General features: G+C 45.0%; 1 protein-coding gene across 1 annotated transcript in view; it reads right to left on the reverse strand.

Annotated features, from left to right (window-relative positions):
- mre11a (MRE11 homolog A, double strand break repair nuclease) overlaps positions 1-17,156 on the reverse strand; it is a 254,367-nt gene that overhangs the window by 134,535 nt on the left and 102,676 nt on the right. Inside the window, exons 9-11 of the mRNA XM_059514860.1 lie at positions 4,825-4,996; positions 3,906-3,986; positions 3,658-3,787 (exon numbers count right to left, since the gene is read on the reverse strand). Coding sequence (XP_059370843.1) covers positions 3,658-3,787; positions 3,906-3,986; positions 4,825-4,996 — 383 coding nt within the window. The remainder of the gene's footprint in view (positions 1-3,657; positions 3,788-3,905; positions 3,987-4,824; positions 4,997-17,156) is intronic.

The raw sequence follows: 17,156 nt of genomic DNA on the forward strand, positions 1-17,156 counted from the left end.
CTTCCTGATGTATCCGAATTCCTTAGCATATCCAAAACTTCTGACTATGGACCAAAACCAAAAACTATGGACTCTCTCTTTTCTAGCATATTAAATACAGTTGCTCCTTTACACTTAAGGAAGGTTAAGGAAACCAGTATGACACCATGGTATAATGAGCATACTCGCACCCTAAAGAGAGCAGCCCGAAAAATGGAGCGCAGCTGGAGGAAAACAAAACTAGAGGTATTTCGTATTGCTTGGCGGGAAAGTAACCTATCCTACAAAAAAGCATTAAAAACTGCTAGATCCGATTACTTTTCTTCTCTTTTAGAAGAAAACAAACATAACCCCAGGTATTTATTCAAAACAGTGGCTAAATTAACAAAAAAATAAAGCCTCAACAAGTGTTGACATTTCCCAACTTCACAGCAGTAATGACTTTATGAACTACTTTACTTCTAAAATCGATACTATTAGAGATAAAATTGTAACCATTCAGTAGTCAGCTAAAGTATTGCATCAGACAGTGCACTATAGACCCCCTGAGAAACAGTTCTACTCATTCTCTACCATAAGAGAGGAAGAATTGTATAAACTTATTACATTATCTAAACCAACAACATGTATGTTAAACCCTATACAATCTAAGCTCCTAAAAGAGGTGCTTCCAGAAGTCATAGAGTATAACTTCAAATACAGATGGTTTAGCACCTCTGTATTTGAATGAGCTCCTTTTATATTAAAATCCTCTACGTCCGCTACGTTCTCAAAACTCAGCCAATTTGATAATACCTAGAATATCAAAATCAACTGCGGGTGGCAGATCCTTTTTCTATTTGGCGCCTTAACTCTGGAATAACCTACCTAACATTGTTCAGGAGTCAGACACACTCTTGCAGTTTAAATCTAGATTAAAGACCCATCTTTTAAACCTGGCTTACACATAGCATACTAATATGCTTTTAATATCCAAATCCGTTAAAGGATTTTTAGGCTGCATTAATTAGGTAAACCAGAACCGGGAACACTTCCCATAACACCCGATGTACTTGCTACATCATTAGAAGAATAGCATCTACGCTAATATTAGTCTGTTTCTCTCTTATTCCGAGGTCACCGTAGTCACCAGTTCCAGTCACCCGGATCCAGTACGTATCCAGACCAGATGGTGGATCGGCACCTAGAAAGGACCTCTACATCCCTGAAAGACAGCGGAGACCAGGACAACTAGAGCCCCAAATACAGATCCCCTGTAAAGACCTTGTCTCAGACGGCCACCGGGACAAGACCACAGGAAACAGATGATTCTTCTGAACAATCTGACTTTGCTGCAGCCTGGAATTGAACTGCTGGTTTCATCTGGTCAGAGGAGAACTGGCCCGCTGACTGAGCCTGGTTTCTCCCAAGGTTTTTTTTCTCCATTCTGTCACCAATGGAGTTTCGGTTCCTTGCCGCTGTCACCTCTGGCTTGCTTAGTTGGGGTCACTTCATCTACAGCGATATCATTGACTTGATTGGAAATAAATGCACAGACACTATTTAACCTGTTAGCCAGCACCAGAACGCCCTCGTCCTGAAAGCCTCTAAACTCGCACGTGTCAGTGTTTACGAATAGATTAAATGAAACGGGACAAATTTAATCTCGACAAACTATGTATCATTATAAAGATCTAAGCCTCAAACATCGACGGCAGATCGCTGTTTTTCAATGGAAAGCTTATAAAGACTGTATTTGCTACATTTGTGTAAGCAGTACACATAAAAACATCAGCAATGGAAATGCTTTACATACCACATCCTTTGTAATAACGAGCCATAAACACATCCACAGCTGTAAATCCCAGTTTAGTTAGAAAGGTAAGGGTCCACTGAACGACATCTCATGGAGCACGTTTAGTCCAATGAAGCAATAACGTTGTAATATGGATCATAATTCCTTTGTTTACATTTCAGTTCTTCAGTGACAGAATTGTGTCCGTTATGGAATAGCTCACGGTCAGAAACTGCATCTTAGTAGTAAAAACACGGCATGGTTTTGCAGAGTACAGTGTCACAAACAGAATGAGACAATCCACCGGAAAAAAGAATGAATGAAAGATAGGCGAAAGATAGTTTATTTGAATTTTGGCGCTCCCTTGTGACGCGCTCTGACGCACCTGTCAACTGATGGAGGCAGAACTTATAGCGGTCGCCTTTTTCTTTGTTTCTTTTATTTTTCAACAGTTTTTATATATGTGAGAGTGTGTTTTTTGTGAATGCATCTGCATGATTACCATCTGTTTGAGTGCAAATCAGCCCAAATCAGCTCGCTATTACTGTATGATCACGGCTATCAAAGTGAACACGTCTATATGAATAGAGAGAGTGGATTATTTACTTTTGCACATTTGTGTTATTACCATCTGTATAAGTGGCCATCAGCACTTATTTGTATCGTAATTCATAGTAAATGCTGCATTTCTAGCAATCTCAGGATTTTCTGTAACTGGCAAACAAAGTTAAATTTTTCTTTTTCTTTTTTCGTGTTATTCTTTTTTTTCTTACTCAAATTATTCTTATTGTATTCTGCTAGTGCTCAAATAAATCACTTATATGATGTCTAAGTTTCCGTCTAGTGTTTTATAATGGAAAAAATCTATGCAGTGGTATGTTTAATGACTAAATAGTTTGTAGAAGCCTTCAATACTATTGGGAAATATATTTTCTTAAATTTGGGGGGTGGGAGGTGTAGATATAGTCTCATAAAAATATTTGTAGGAGTCTCATTTTTCATGATATCTTATTCAGATTTGAAATAGAAACTCATGAGACATGTGACTTTCAACCCATTACTTTTCTAGATTGCTCCAGGTATCATTTAATGTATTTTCATATCAAATAAAAAAATATTTAAGTGTGGTAAAAAAAAAAATTCAAGACACTTCAGTGTCTATAACTTTTAATATTTTTGAGCATTATCAAATCTAGTTGATAAAAAGTAAAGCCCAAAGGGTCTTCTTCCCAAAGACACCAAAATTATGTTTGTAACACACTGAAGTAGGAAACTGTTACAATTATAAGTTTGGTAGAGCACTTTTTACAACGTTATTGCTTCGTTGGACTAAACGTGCTCCATGAGATGTCATTCAGTGGACCCTTACTTTTCTAACTAAACCGGGATTTACAGCTGTGGATGTGTTTATGACTCGTTATTATGACGGATCTGGTATGTACAGCGTTTCCATTGCTCATGTTTGTATGTGTACTGCTTACACAAATGTAGCAAATACAGTCTTTATAAGCTTTCCATGTTTTGAATATTTTTATTTTTGTGTTTGAGCTTATATATCTTTATTATAATAACAGTCTGAGTAATTCTGAATATTGAACAGTAAACTTTGAAGTGTCAGCTTTGTGGACATATGTTGATTATTTATCTAGTCAGAAAGAATCATGAGCAGAAACCTTTTTATTTTGAGTATGTCATTTCTGGCTCCATGCTGAAAATAAGGGGTTTTAAGGTACATTTGTATCCTTTATCCTGTTATGTACCAACGATTTTATAAAAAAAAAAAACAATTGAGGCTGTCCTATATTGTGAAAATACTAGAGCTATAGCTGAAGAACCTCAATGCACATCTTAACAATATTCATAATATTACAGCATTATTGCTTAAGCGGATGTGTGTGACTTGCCTTTAACGTTGTCTTTGGGCTCTCTGTGTCTGATAAAATGCAGGATGTCTTTGGGATTTGCCACTTGATCTACAAACTTCTGACTAAAGCGCATAGTGTTAAAAACTTCAAAACCCCCACTATAATCCACCTGGAGAGAGAGAGGCACATGATGTAAGATGAAAGATGTATTACTGGTATATCATTCAGTATTTCTTGGACTGATAAAACAACAAATAATAAATCCAGGCAAAGAGAGGTGTACACACTCGTAGCCTGATGAGAGGTTTCTCGGGAGTTAGAGAATTTCCAAGTCTCTGTCTCTCTGCCTCTTCAAGCATCTCTTCAACCTAAAAGAATAAAAGGAATGAAATATCAATGTCCAGTAATTCCTGAGTGAACTTTTTCCCAAACTTTCAAACATTTTACCTCAATGGTGGATTGATTTTAAAAACTCCATCAAAACAGTAGTCTCTTTCTCACCAACATCTGGCAAACGTACTAGCTCATATTTTTCAGCAACTTCTCACAAGCAGCAATTAGCAAACTACAATGGGCCAATCAATTTCTGATGGACATTGGTCCGCCCTATATTTTACCTAGTTTGAGAAGCCTTTTTACTCAGATTAATGTCACAAGAAAACAAAATTGCAATTTCCATTTCATGCTTAATTTGAAGACTCCGAATGCCACTTGCAATTAGCACACAAATTTCCCTCTTCTTGAGTTCTGTAGATGAAACTGTTGCCTTTTTTTGTTCAACCTAAAAAGTTGTTGGTTCAAATTTGTGTTCAAAGTGTTCAAATCCACCTTTTTCCTCAACACGGGAGAAAGCCTATGGGTGAGACTTCCGTTTCATTAGCTGCTATAGGTCAATAACTAGAAGAATAACAATGTATAACAATAACAAGATATATTTAATCCATAGACCAAAAGGATGGATGAAATTTGTAGTAACTGCTTCTAAAATATGACTTTTCTAACTGATCAGTACATTAGTAAACTGCCAAAAAAATCGGACTTACCTGCAGAAAACCCCTAGCAACCAGCCACAACAAATAAATGTCTAACACGTAATTTAGTCATCTGACGTTAAGAAAGCATCCAAATTTGTCTTTAGTAACTTTATTTGTCCAGTTAAAACTGGTTTTTAATAATATCTAACATGTTTAACTGTATTGCATGTACCTTCTCCTGGCAGAAAGCCATGACTTTGAGCATGACGTTGGGCTGCTCTGGGCTGAAAAGGTCAGGGTGCTCTGAGAGTGTCACATCCTGAATGAAAAACTGCCTGACGGTCTGTAGAGGAATTTTCTGAAGATTCATTTTTTTCCCTTTCACTCTCAATAACCCAATGTGCCTGTGGAATACCCAAAGACAAAACAACAACAAAAACATTATTCCATTATCCTTAACCTTAAACACTGACATAAATGTAGGCATTCATTCATTCTGTCTGGCTCTAAAGTGGTGGCCAAAAGTTTTGAGAATTACATAAATATTGGAAATTGGAAAAGTTGCTGCTTAAGTTTTTATAATAGCAATTTGCATATACTCCAGAATGTTATGAAGAGTGATCAGATGAATTGCATAGTCCTTCTTTGCCATGATCATTAACTTCAAAAATAACTTCAAAAAAACCTTTCCACTGCATTTCATTGCTGTCATTAAAGGACCTGCTGAGGATCATTTCAGTAATTGTCTTGTTAACTCAGGTGAGAATGTTGACGAGCACAAGGCTGGAGATCATTATGTCAGGCTGATTGGGTTAGAATGGCAGACTTGACATGTTAAAAGGAGGGTGATGCTTGAAATCATTGTTCTTCCATTGTTAACCATGGTGTCCTGCAAAGAAACGCGTGCAGCCATCATTGCGTTGCATAAAAATGGCTTCACAGGCAAGGATATTGTGGCTACTAAGATTGCACCTAAATCAACAATTTATAGGATCATCAAGAACTTCAAGGAAAGAGGTTCAATTCTTGTAAAGAAGGCTTCAGGGCATCCAAGAAAGTCCAGCAAGCACCAGGATCGTCTCCTAAAGAGGATTCGTCATGTAATTGTCGATAAAAGCCTTTGAAACGTATGAAGTGCTTGTAATTATATTTCAGTACATCACAGAAACAACTGAAACAAAGATCTAAAAACAGTTTAGCAGCAAACTTTTTGAAAACTAATATTTATGTAATTCTCAAAACGTACTCGGTTAATAAACGTAACCTTGGTTCTCTCTAGAAGAGCGATCGAGTACTGCATCTTAGCTAAGACGCTACGGGAAAAGTCTCTTTTCACGAAATACTGAAGCAAAAAGTTATCCTTAATTTTGTATTTTTGTAAAGCGCATTTGCAGCAGTACACAGCCATAGGCGAGACAGCTCGTTCGCTCATTGGCTTGTCCTGCGGCAACTGCACAGCCTATCGAGCGCGGGCTGATGCAACATCAGATCAATAAGGCCGCTTCGCGCCCTTCTTGCCACTTCCCGCCGAAACGGGTGTGGCCCAACCTATAAAAGGAGCTCGAAAAGGCTGACTCACCTGATTTCATCGCCGAAGCGAACCAGAGTGAATCGTGCGCACGGCATAGAACGCAGTACTCGTTCGCTCTTCTAGAGAGAACCGAGGTTACGTTTAGTAACCGAGTACTTTCTCTTACGAGAGCTCTCTCGTACTGCGTCTTAGCTAAGACGCTACGGGAACCCAATGCAAAACGCCGTGCGCGCAGGGATCACACACCAATAAACCTGAAGCAACGCCCAGGATTTACAGTGCACAGTCACCTGAGGGACTCACAGAGAGTCCAGGACAGAAAAGGGGGAAAGCCCTCCGTCCCATATCTAGCAGCATCCGTAGATGCGGCAATATGACATCACACAGCCGAGGCAAAGCCTGACCAATGTGGCAATGTGGGTCTTACGCAATACTGCCCATATAACAGTCGGCAGCGCATAGCGCTCATGAACTCAGAATTCCCCTCAGGGCCCTGATTCGACTATACCGACAGCAGCCTTGCTTGCAAGGCGGGAACCTCCAGGTTATAGAACCTGATAAATGTAGACGGCGAGGCCCAACCTGCCGCCATACATATATCCTGCAAGGAGATCCCAGTAGACCACGGCCACGACGAGGCGACGCCTCTTGTGGAGTGTGCTCTGACACCCAACGGGCACTGATGGCCCCTGGAAGCGTAAGCTAACGCTATGGCGTCAACTATACATCTGGATAGAGTCTGTCTCGAAACAGCCATTCCCTTGGAACGTCCGCCGAACGAGACAAACAGCTGCTCCGTCTGCCGAAAGGCAGCAGAGCGAGACACATAAGCTCTTAAAACCCTGACAGGGCAAAGAAGACTCAAGTCTCTATCCTCTCCTGACACCGGCAGGGCTGACAGGGCAATAACCTGAGCCCGAAACGGCGTGTTGACGGATTTCGGCACATAACCGTGCCTATGTTTGAGTATGACCCTTGAGTCATTAGGCCCAAACTCCAAGCACGACTGGCTCACCGAGAGCGCGTGCAAATCACCCACACGCTTCACCGAAGCGAGAGCCAACAAGAATACTGTCTTGAACGACAGATGCTGAAGGCTAATCGATTGGATAGGCTCAAAAGGGGGACCCTTCATGGCCTCCAAAACCGCCGCGAGGTCCCACATAGGGACTGACGGAGGTCTGGGAGGATTCAGCCTCCTAGCTCCTCTGAGGAACCGGATGACCAAATCATTCCTTCCTATTGACTGACCGAGCGCTGTTTCAGAAAACGCTGTGATGGCCGCCACATAAACTTTGAGCGTGGATGGGGCTCTGCCCTTATCCAACATCTCCTGTAGGAAGGAGAGAACCTCCGTCACCTCACAACTAAGGGGTGAAAATCCTCGAGCTGTGCAGCAGCTGGAGAACACTGACCACTTCGAGGCATACAGACGTCGTGTCGACGGAGCTCTAGCCTGAGTGATGGTATTCAGCACTCCCACTGCGAGATCAGCGGGTAACCGTTGAGCGCCCACACATGGAGGGACCACAACTCTGGTTGAGGGTGCCAAATCGAGCCCCTGGCCTGCGGGAGGAGGTCCCTCCTCAACGGTACTGGCCACGGGGCGACATCTGCTAACTGCATCAAATCTGGGAACCATGGTTGGTTCCTCAAAAGAGGTGCTACAAGCAGTATTGAACATCTCGTTTCTCTCACCCGTTCTATCACCTGCGGAAGGAGGGAGACGGGAGGGAAAGCATAAAGCGGGCAGCACGGCCATTCCCGTGACAGCGCACTTTCGTTCTTGGAAAAGAACGCAGGGCAGTGAGCGTTTTCGTGGGACGCGAAGAGGTCCACCTCCGCCCTGCCAAATCTCTCCCACAACAGCCGGACTGTTTGCGGGTGTAGAGCCCATTCGCCTGAAGGAACATTGCCTCTGGACAGCCTGTCTGGACCCAGATTCTGTAGCCCAGGCACATGCACTGCCCTCAGCGAACGCACATCGCGCTGAGCCCAAACCAGGAGGCGTTCCGCTAGCCTGTACAGGTTTCAGGACCCAAGACCGCCCTGGCGATTTATGTAGGACACCACAGACATGTTGCCCGAACGGACTAAGACGTGGTGATCCTTGATTTGGGGACAAAAGCGCATCAGCGCATTTTCCACTGCCAGCATTTCCAGACAGTTAATATGATGGAGCTTTTCCCGTTCTGACCATAGGCCAAAGGACGGTCTGCCCTCGAGCAGCGCTCCCCATCCGAAGTGGAGGCGTCCGTCGACACCATCTTCACATTCGGGGAAGTCCCCAGGCTTACACCTGATCGGTACCAACCGTTCGCTGTCCAAGGTGCCAGAGCTGTGACACAGCTCTGATTGACCTTGAGATGCAGCCGGCCAGACGCCCACGCTCTGCGCGGCACCCGCGTCTTCAGCCCGAACTGCAGGGGGCACATGCGGAGCAGGCCCAGCTGCAGAGCCGGAGATGCTGAGGCCATGAGGCCCAGCATCTTCTGACAGTGTTTGAGCGACACGGTCGCGTCGCAGCGGAAAGAACTCGCTGCGCGCTGAATGCCCATCACGCGCAGTGGTGACAGCCGCGCCGTCATGGAACACGAGTTCAGAACTATACCCAGAAACAGAATCGTCTGACTGGGGTTCAGCGAACTCTTCGCCCAATTGACACTGAGGCCGAGCTTCTCGAGGTGATCGAGTAAAACGGCCCTGTGGTCCACGAGCTCCGCTCGTGATCGGGCCAGAACCAGCCAGTCGTCCAAATAATCCAGCATTCGCATGTCTCTGAGTCTGAGAGGAGCGAGCGCTGCATCCATGCACCTCGTAACCGTACGAGGAGCCACGGAGGACTGTAAACTGGTATGCCTGGCCCTCGAAGGCGAATCTCAAATATCGCCTGTGGTTTGACGCTATCTGTATTTGAAAATACACGTCCCTCAGATCTATTGACATGAACCAGTCCCCTCTGCGAATCTGTGCGAGGAGTTTCCTGGTCGTAAGCATTTTGAAACTGCGTTTCATCAATGCCTTGTTCAGCTGTCTTAGATCCAGTATGGGCCTGAGACCCCCGTCTCTCTTGGGCACCAGAAAGTATCTGCTGTACAGCCCCCCCTCGCTTTGAGCTTGAGACACAGGCTCTACAGCCCCTTTGCTCGACAGTTTTGATATTTTGGCCCGAAGTATGTGTGCTACTTCTGTTTTGACCGTAGTTTCGACGCGCGCTGAAAAGCGCGGAGGGCGTCGAAAAAACTGTAGCGAGTAGCCTCTCTTTATAATGCCTAGCACCCAATCCGAAACCCCTGGAAGCGCTGACCATGCATCTGCATGAATGGCTAAGGGCTGGATGCGAAGCGTGCTCTGTTGACCGGGCAACGGCGGCGCTCGTGTGTGCTGCGCATTTGAGGCGGGGAGCGCACTGATCACTAAGAGCAGATCGCTCCTCCTCGACCCCATCCCGGCGCTTAACCGACTGGGGGAAGGCTGAGCAGGTCCCGTGGGACTCAATATGTCTGCGAGTAACTGTGGGCTGCATATGTGCACATTTACCACTTTCAACTCGCTGTCTGCCTGTGCAGAGCGTACGTGCACCGGCCTCATTTTTACAGAAGCCACGCGCCGTATGTGACATAGTGTATGTGGGCACTGGGGAGTGGGCACGTTTACTATGCGGCGCGCTCGAACGATCTGTGTCGATCTTATGTGCGCGAGCCCTGTGTGCAGGGCTGTGCTTACATGTGGAGATGGGCACTGAGGAGTGGGCATCGTCCCTACATTTATAGCACCATCGGCCGTGGCCGGACGAACGTGCACGGGTTTCGTTTTTACAGAAACCACATGACGCGTGTGACATAGTGATTGTGGGCACTGAGGAGTGGGCACGTCTACTATGCAGTGTGCGCGATCGACTTGAGTCGCTTTTATGGGCGCGAGCCCTGTGTGAAGGGCTGTGCTTATATGTGGAGATGGGCACTGAGCAGTGGGCATCTTCACTACATTTATAGCACCATCAGCCGTGGCCGGAACACCATAAATTACACCTTTTTCGGGAAATATCTGGGTAGCCGTGATAACGATTTTTGTGTGCAGGCAAGCGGGCAACCGTACAGGCTTGCGCATTGCAAAAGACGCTGAAACAGTCACAATCTTTGGAACTGAAACTGCGGCGCGCTTGGGTGAGAGCTCGGCCACAGCGGAACTCGTACACCTGTGCTTCGATGAAGCAGCCATCGCGAGTAGTGCAGACGCAGCGTCACACAGCAGGCTTCAGATGGCAACACCGCTTTTGCCGCCGTCCAGCAGAGGGCGGACAAAGGTGCGTCGCTATCGCCTGTTCCACCGGCGGAAGTGACTGGTAGTTCCTGTTTTTAGCATCATCAGTGTGGAGAATGCTAGTGAGACAGACGAACGAGTTCGCGCTGAATATGGAGCGTTCCAAGCCACCTAATTCGTGAAGCTCAGGAAGAAATGAGGCGGGCTTTGAGAAGTACGCTCATCCTAAAGGGAAATACCATCCAGCCGGGAACGAGAGGGGGGGTGCTGGTGCAAACCACTCGCGGCCGAGACTCGTCGCGGCCAACACGAGCATTCGCCCCGGCTCCTTCTCGATGTCAGCTCGTCTGCTGGGCTTCTGAGCAGAAGGCGCGAGATCCTCGGAGCTCGCCCAGCCCTCACTGCCCGAAGCTAGCAGAGAGCGCGTGTCCTCTTCCCCCGACGCGGCCCTGAGATCGACTTCCTCGGACGGCGCGCCGGCAAACAGCGGGCGCTGCCCACCGGGAAGCGATGCAGGGGGGGCCGGTGAAGCAGGGCGAACCGGCGAGCTCGGTTGAGCTGAAGACGGTTCCGGAATCCGCTGGAAGCGATGCTTTTACGGCGCCTCAGCGCAGCGGAGAATGCAGGCTCAGAGAAAAAGGCCAGGTGAGTCCTCAGAGTCACCATGGCAACAGCTCGCAGTGGGGGCATCCGCCGTCAGCGCGCGCTGCATGATCTTCACCCAGGCAGGAGACACAGATGACGTACCGGTCTCCCTCGCTGAGTGGGGCTCTGACGAGCCGCAGGAAGGCATCTTAAAAAAGACGCGAGCTCTTTTACGAGTGTTACGGCAGTGGAAGGCGGCGATGCCAGCAGCTTCAGAATGGCTCGTCCTGCTGATATGCTTTCTCAGACGGCGCTTGCTTCCTCCGTGATCCAGCGATGCGTGAGCTTCGCTGAAGAGATGAAAAATCAGGTGAGTCAGCCTTTTCGAGCTCCTTTTATAGGTTGGGCCACACCCGTATTGGTCTGATGTTGCATCAGCCCGTGCTCGATAGGCTGTGCAGTTGCCGCAGAACAAGCCAATGAGCGAACGAGCCGTCTCGCCTATGGCTGTGTACTGCTGCAAATGCGCTTTACAAAAATACAAAATTAAGGATAATTTTTTGCTTCAGTATTTCGTGAAAAGAGACTTTTCCCGTAGCGTCTTAGCTAAGACGCAGTACGAGAGAGCTCTCGTAAGAGAACTTTTGGCCACGACTGTACAAAGAAACAATAAAATGACATTAAAAAGGGTCATAAATTGAGATATATTTTTATACAATAAAAACATCCTGTAAGTGTCAGAACTCAAAACATCCTCAGTATAAAAACAGCTTCTATTGAAAAATATCGTCCATATAGAGGATCAACACCTACTTTCACATCATTGCCTCACAAATATAGTAGGAGATGAGCAAATATAAGAGAGGTGTTTTGAAGTATTGCATCAGAAACGAGTGATGGAAATGCAAAATTTTGGGGGGGGAAAATCCCTTATTCACGAAAAATATTTTACGCTCGCTTGTGGTAGTTTTTGACGTTTGCAAAAAAGTGAATGTGGTGTGAAAGTGAATAATGGGAGATGGAAACAGTTACTGAATAAATTCCCCCATGTGCATCAAAAAAGTCATGTGACTTTGCAAGACGGAAAAGCGTAATCTGACTAAGCAACAGACTGATCTCATTGCATAGCATCTGAAATGTTATGGTGATCCTTAAATATCTGAGCAAAGTCTGTCATCCAAGTATTTCTGTATAAATGCTACAATCAAATCGCACTTCAGGTCTTTGAAGTTTCAAGTTTTTGAGTTGAACATGCATTGAACAATCCTGAACTTGCGTGTGGTATAGTAATCTGCAGTAAAAAAAAAAAACTACTATAGTAAAAGCAGAGAATAGTATGCCAGCATTTTCTTAATTTAGATTATTTGCCCGAGCGACAACCAAAGCTCTTTAGTCAATAATTAACCAGTAAGATTAGAATGTCTTTTTTCCTTAAGAACTTTAGCTTTATTTGCGCAAATGGCAGCATAAACAACAGACCATACGAATACACATATTGTTGCAACAGAAATTAAGTATATACAAGTAATAAAAATAAATAGGTCTTAAATATGTTTAACATATTACCAAATAAATAAATAAAAAAGTGTAACTAATTTTCAACTAATTTTATTTTTCTTAATATTTTTATTTTATTAAATCCAACTGATCGCACAGGTGCCTCATGCACGCACACACATCAGTTTTTAGCATTGCTAACTTGACATTTCAGCCAATCATCATCAAACTTAAGTGCAGTCAGCCAAACATAAATGTTAGGGTGCTTTCACACCTGCCTCATTTAGTTCAGTTGAATCGTACCAGAGTTTGTTTCCCCCTTTGGTGCGGTTCGTTTGGGCAGGTGTGAAAGCAGCAATCGCACTCGGATGCGCACCAAAGGCGGACTAAACAAGCGTATCGAGACCTGCTTGAAGAGGTGGTCTCGGTACGCTTTCAAACGAACTCTGGAGCAGTTCGTTTGTGGTGAGAACGTGATCCGACCTCGAACAGACCCAACTGCAAAAAGTACTGATCATTTTTGGACTAAACCAGCTGCCGTAGTCAGCTGCGCTGTGCATTATGGGATGAGGAAGTGTTTGTTGACAGTTTGCACTTTAGCATGGCAACTCGTGGACAAACTTGGAGTAGTGAGGAGGTGCGGAGCCTCATAGAAATTTGAGCATGTCATGAGCATGTCAGAGTTAAGAAGAATTAATGCACGCCTCCGCTTGAAGTTACGAGCGATGCCATAGTTGTGTTGTCTCTGTGTTGTTTGCTGGCTTTTCCTTTTATGTTGGAATTTTCCTGCACGTAAATTCTGACCAATCGAAAAGCAGTTTGGGAAATATGTCATGGCCAATGAGTGATGTGGATGTTGTCACGTGACTGCATTTTGGTTCGTTTCAACTGGTTCGGACCAAAGCAATCAGTGTGGTGGGAAAAGGAACCAAAAAAGTTGAAAAATGCTACAATGTATAATTGTTTGCCCTTGGTTCGGACCAAATGAACCGAACTAGAGATGTGAAAGCACCCTTAAACTGCTCAATTTAAAATGTCTGCTGTAAAACAATTTGTGCACATGTGAAGGATGATGTTTTATGTGGATATTGGAACATGAATGAAGTATAAAGCCTTTCTTTACATAATAAATAGTTTAGCAACCATATGTTACATGGAAACATAAATGGAAACATTTGGATTCTTGTGCAATGAGAAAGGTTCGTGCCGAATGCCATTTCAGTTTTGCTTATATAATTTTATAGATTTTAATTCTTTTTCTGTGATATCAATAAATTTAAAGGATTTGTTGTGGAGGAGGAAATAAATGGACTGTGGAAGTCATGGCCTAATGGTTAGAGAGCTTGACTCCTAACCCTAGGGCTGTGGGTTCGAGTCTTGGGCCAGCAATACCATGACTGAAGTGCCCTTGAGCAAGGCACCGAACCCTCAACTGCTCCCCGGGCACCGCAGCATAAATGGCTACCCACTGCTCCGGGTTTGTGTTCACTGTGTGTTCACAGTGTGTGTGTGTGTGCTCTTGTTTTTGGGACATATCAGGACACAACTTTGTATAATGACATGGGTATGACACGGGTATTACAAGGAGAGGGTGACTTATGAGGACATAACCCATGTCCCCATTTTTCAAAACGCTTATAAACCATAAAGAATTAGTTTTTTTGAGAAAGTAAAAATGCACAAAGTTTCCTGTGAGGGTTACGGTTAGGTGTAGGGTTGGTGTAGGGCCATAGAATATACAGTTTGTACAGTATAAAACCATTAAGCCTATGGGATGTCCCCACTTTTCACAAAAACAAACGTGTGTGTGTGTGTGCGCGCGCACTTTAGATGGGTTAAATGCAGAGCACGAATTATGAGTATGGGTCACCATACTTGGTTGTATGTCACGTCACTTTCACTTTCATATAATGTTTGTAAATGTTCTGATATATTTACTGGTACTTAAAATACAGACATTGTTTGCAATTACAAGGTTAACAGGTGTTTTTAGACTAAGATCAGTTTCCCTTTCATAAGATCATTTCCTCTGTGGCCAGGTTATATTTTTTCATGTCGTTTCTCTAGGGGTAAGTTTCTAAAACCAGGGTGTTTTAGGGGCATGATATTCAAATTATTATGTGAACCATGTATTAAGTTGATTTGTGCACTCGGATCTGCGTTTGTTTCTATGTTTCTCGCTTTCATGTTAGAAATGAGGGACCTTGTGTCTACACAGTCATTGTTGCATCCAACCACATAGGCTAAAAGTGGTCTACACTGGATGCAACAAGGTGATCACTGCAAATAAATTTTTCCATTTCACTTTAGCCCCTCTTAAGACCTGCACAAATACAATTAATACCATATGAAAAGGGTAGGGAAAGGATTCAGATAGCATATGAAATCATATGAAATTACTAAAGAAAAAAAAAACATGATTTACAGTTGATTAAAAACCAATGTTTTTAAGAAAACGGATTAATGAAAAAGTACTGTCTCCAGTATGATTGTCAAAAGTACCAACTTCAGTACCAGTTGGTATTGAAATTAAAAATAATGTGATGATACCAGTAATGATACCAGCATTTCCCGAACCTACCTAACATTGTTCGGGAGGCAGACACACTCTTGCAGTTTAAATCTAGATTAAAGACCCATCTCTTTAACCTGGCTTACACATAACACACTAATGTGCTTCTAATATCCAAATCCGTTAAAGGATTTTTAGGCTGCATTAATTAGGTAAACCGGAACCAGGAACACTTCCCATAACATCTGATGTACTTGCTACATCATTAGAAGAATGGTAACTATGCTAATAATAGTCTGTTTTTCTCTTATTCCGAGGTCACCCTAGCCACCAGATCAAGTCTGTATTCAGATCAGAGGGTAACCGCAGTCACCCGAATACAGTATGTATCCAGACCAGATGGTCCATCAGCACCCAGAAAGGACCTCTACAGCTCTGAAAGACAGCGGAAACATACTCGGTTACTTACGTAACCTTGGTTCTCTCTAGAAGAGGGAACGAGTACTGCGTCTTAGCTAAGACGCTACGGGAAAAGTCTCTTTTCACGAAATACTGAAGCAAAAAATTATCCTTAATTTTGAATTTTTGTAAAGTGCATTTGCAGCAGTACACAGCCATAGGCGAGACGGCTCGCTCGCTCATTGGCTGCTCTGCAGCAAGTGCACAGCCTATCGAGCACAGGCTGATGCAATATCAGACCAATTAGGATGCTTCGCGCCCATCACGCCACTTCCCGCCGAAACGGGTGTGGCCCAACCCTATAAAAGGAGCTCGAAAAGGCTGACTCACCTGATTTATTTCATCGCCGAAGCGAACCAGAGTGAATCGTACACACGGCAGAGAACGCAGTACTCGTTCCCTCTTCTAGAGAGAACCGAGGTTACGTAAGTAACCGAGTACGTTCTCTTACGAGAGTTCTCTCGTACTGCGTCTTAGCTAAGACGCTACGGGAACCCCATGTAAAACGCCGTGCGCGCCGGGATCACACACCAATAAACCTGAAGCCACGCCCAGGATTTACAGTGCACAGTCACCCGAGGGACTCACAGAGAGCCCAGGACAGGAAAGGGGGGGAAAGCCTTCCGTCCCATATGTAGCGGCACCCGTAGATGCGGCAATACAATCATCACACAGTCCAGGCAAGGCGTGACCAATGTGGCAATACGGGTCTTACACAATACTGCCCATACAACAGTCGGTAGCGCATAACGCTCACGAACTCAGATTTCCCATCAGGGCCCTGATTCGGCTACACCGACAGCAACCTTGCTTGCAAGGCCGGAACCTCCAGTTTATAAAACCTGATAAATGTAGACGGTGAGGCCCAACCTGCCGCCATACAAATATCCTGCAAGGAGACCCCAGTAGACCAAGCCCACGACGAGGCAACGCCCCTTGTGGAGTGTGCTCTGACGCCCAGTGGGCACTGAAGGCCCTTGGAAGCGTAAGCTAACGCTATGGCGTCGACTATCCATCTGGATAGAGTCTGTCTCGAAACAGCCATTCCCTTGGAACGTCCACTGAACGAGACAAACAGCTGCTCAGTCTGTCGAAAAACAGCGGAGCGAGACACATAAGCTCTTAAAACCCTAACAGGGCAAAGAAGACTCGAGTCTCCATCCTCTCCTGACATCGACAGGGCAGACAGGGCAATAACCTGGGCCCGAAACGGCGTGTTGAGGGACTTTGGCACATAACCGTGCCTAGGTTTGAGTATGACTCTTGAGTCATTAGGCCCAAACTCCAAGCACGACTGGCTCACCGAGAGCGCGTGCAGGTCACCCACACGCTTCACTGAAGCGAGAGCCAACAAGAATACCGTCTTGAACGACAGATGCTGGAGGCTAATCGATTGGATAGGCTCAAAGGGGGAACCCTTCATGGCCTCCAAAACCGTCGCGAGGTCCCATACAGGGACTGACGGAGGTCTGGGAGGATTCAGCCTCCTAGCTCCTCTAAGGAAGCGGATGACCAAATCGTTCCTTCCTATTGACTGACCCAGCGCCGTTTCAGAAAACGCTGCGATGGCCGCCACATAGACTGTGAGCGTGGATGGGGCTCTGCCCTTATCCAACAGCTCCTGCAGGAAGGAGAGAACCTCCGTCACCTCACAACTAAGGGGTGAACATCCCCGAGCTGTACACCAGCTGGAGAACACCGACCACTTCGAGGCATA

The sequence above is a fragment of the Carassius carassius genome, chromosome 28 (genome assembly GCF_963082965.1).
Source record: "Carassius carassius chromosome 28, fCarCar2.1, whole genome shotgun sequence".
NCBI lineage: Eukaryota > Metazoa > Chordata > Actinopteri > Cypriniformes > Cyprinidae > Carassius > Carassius carassius.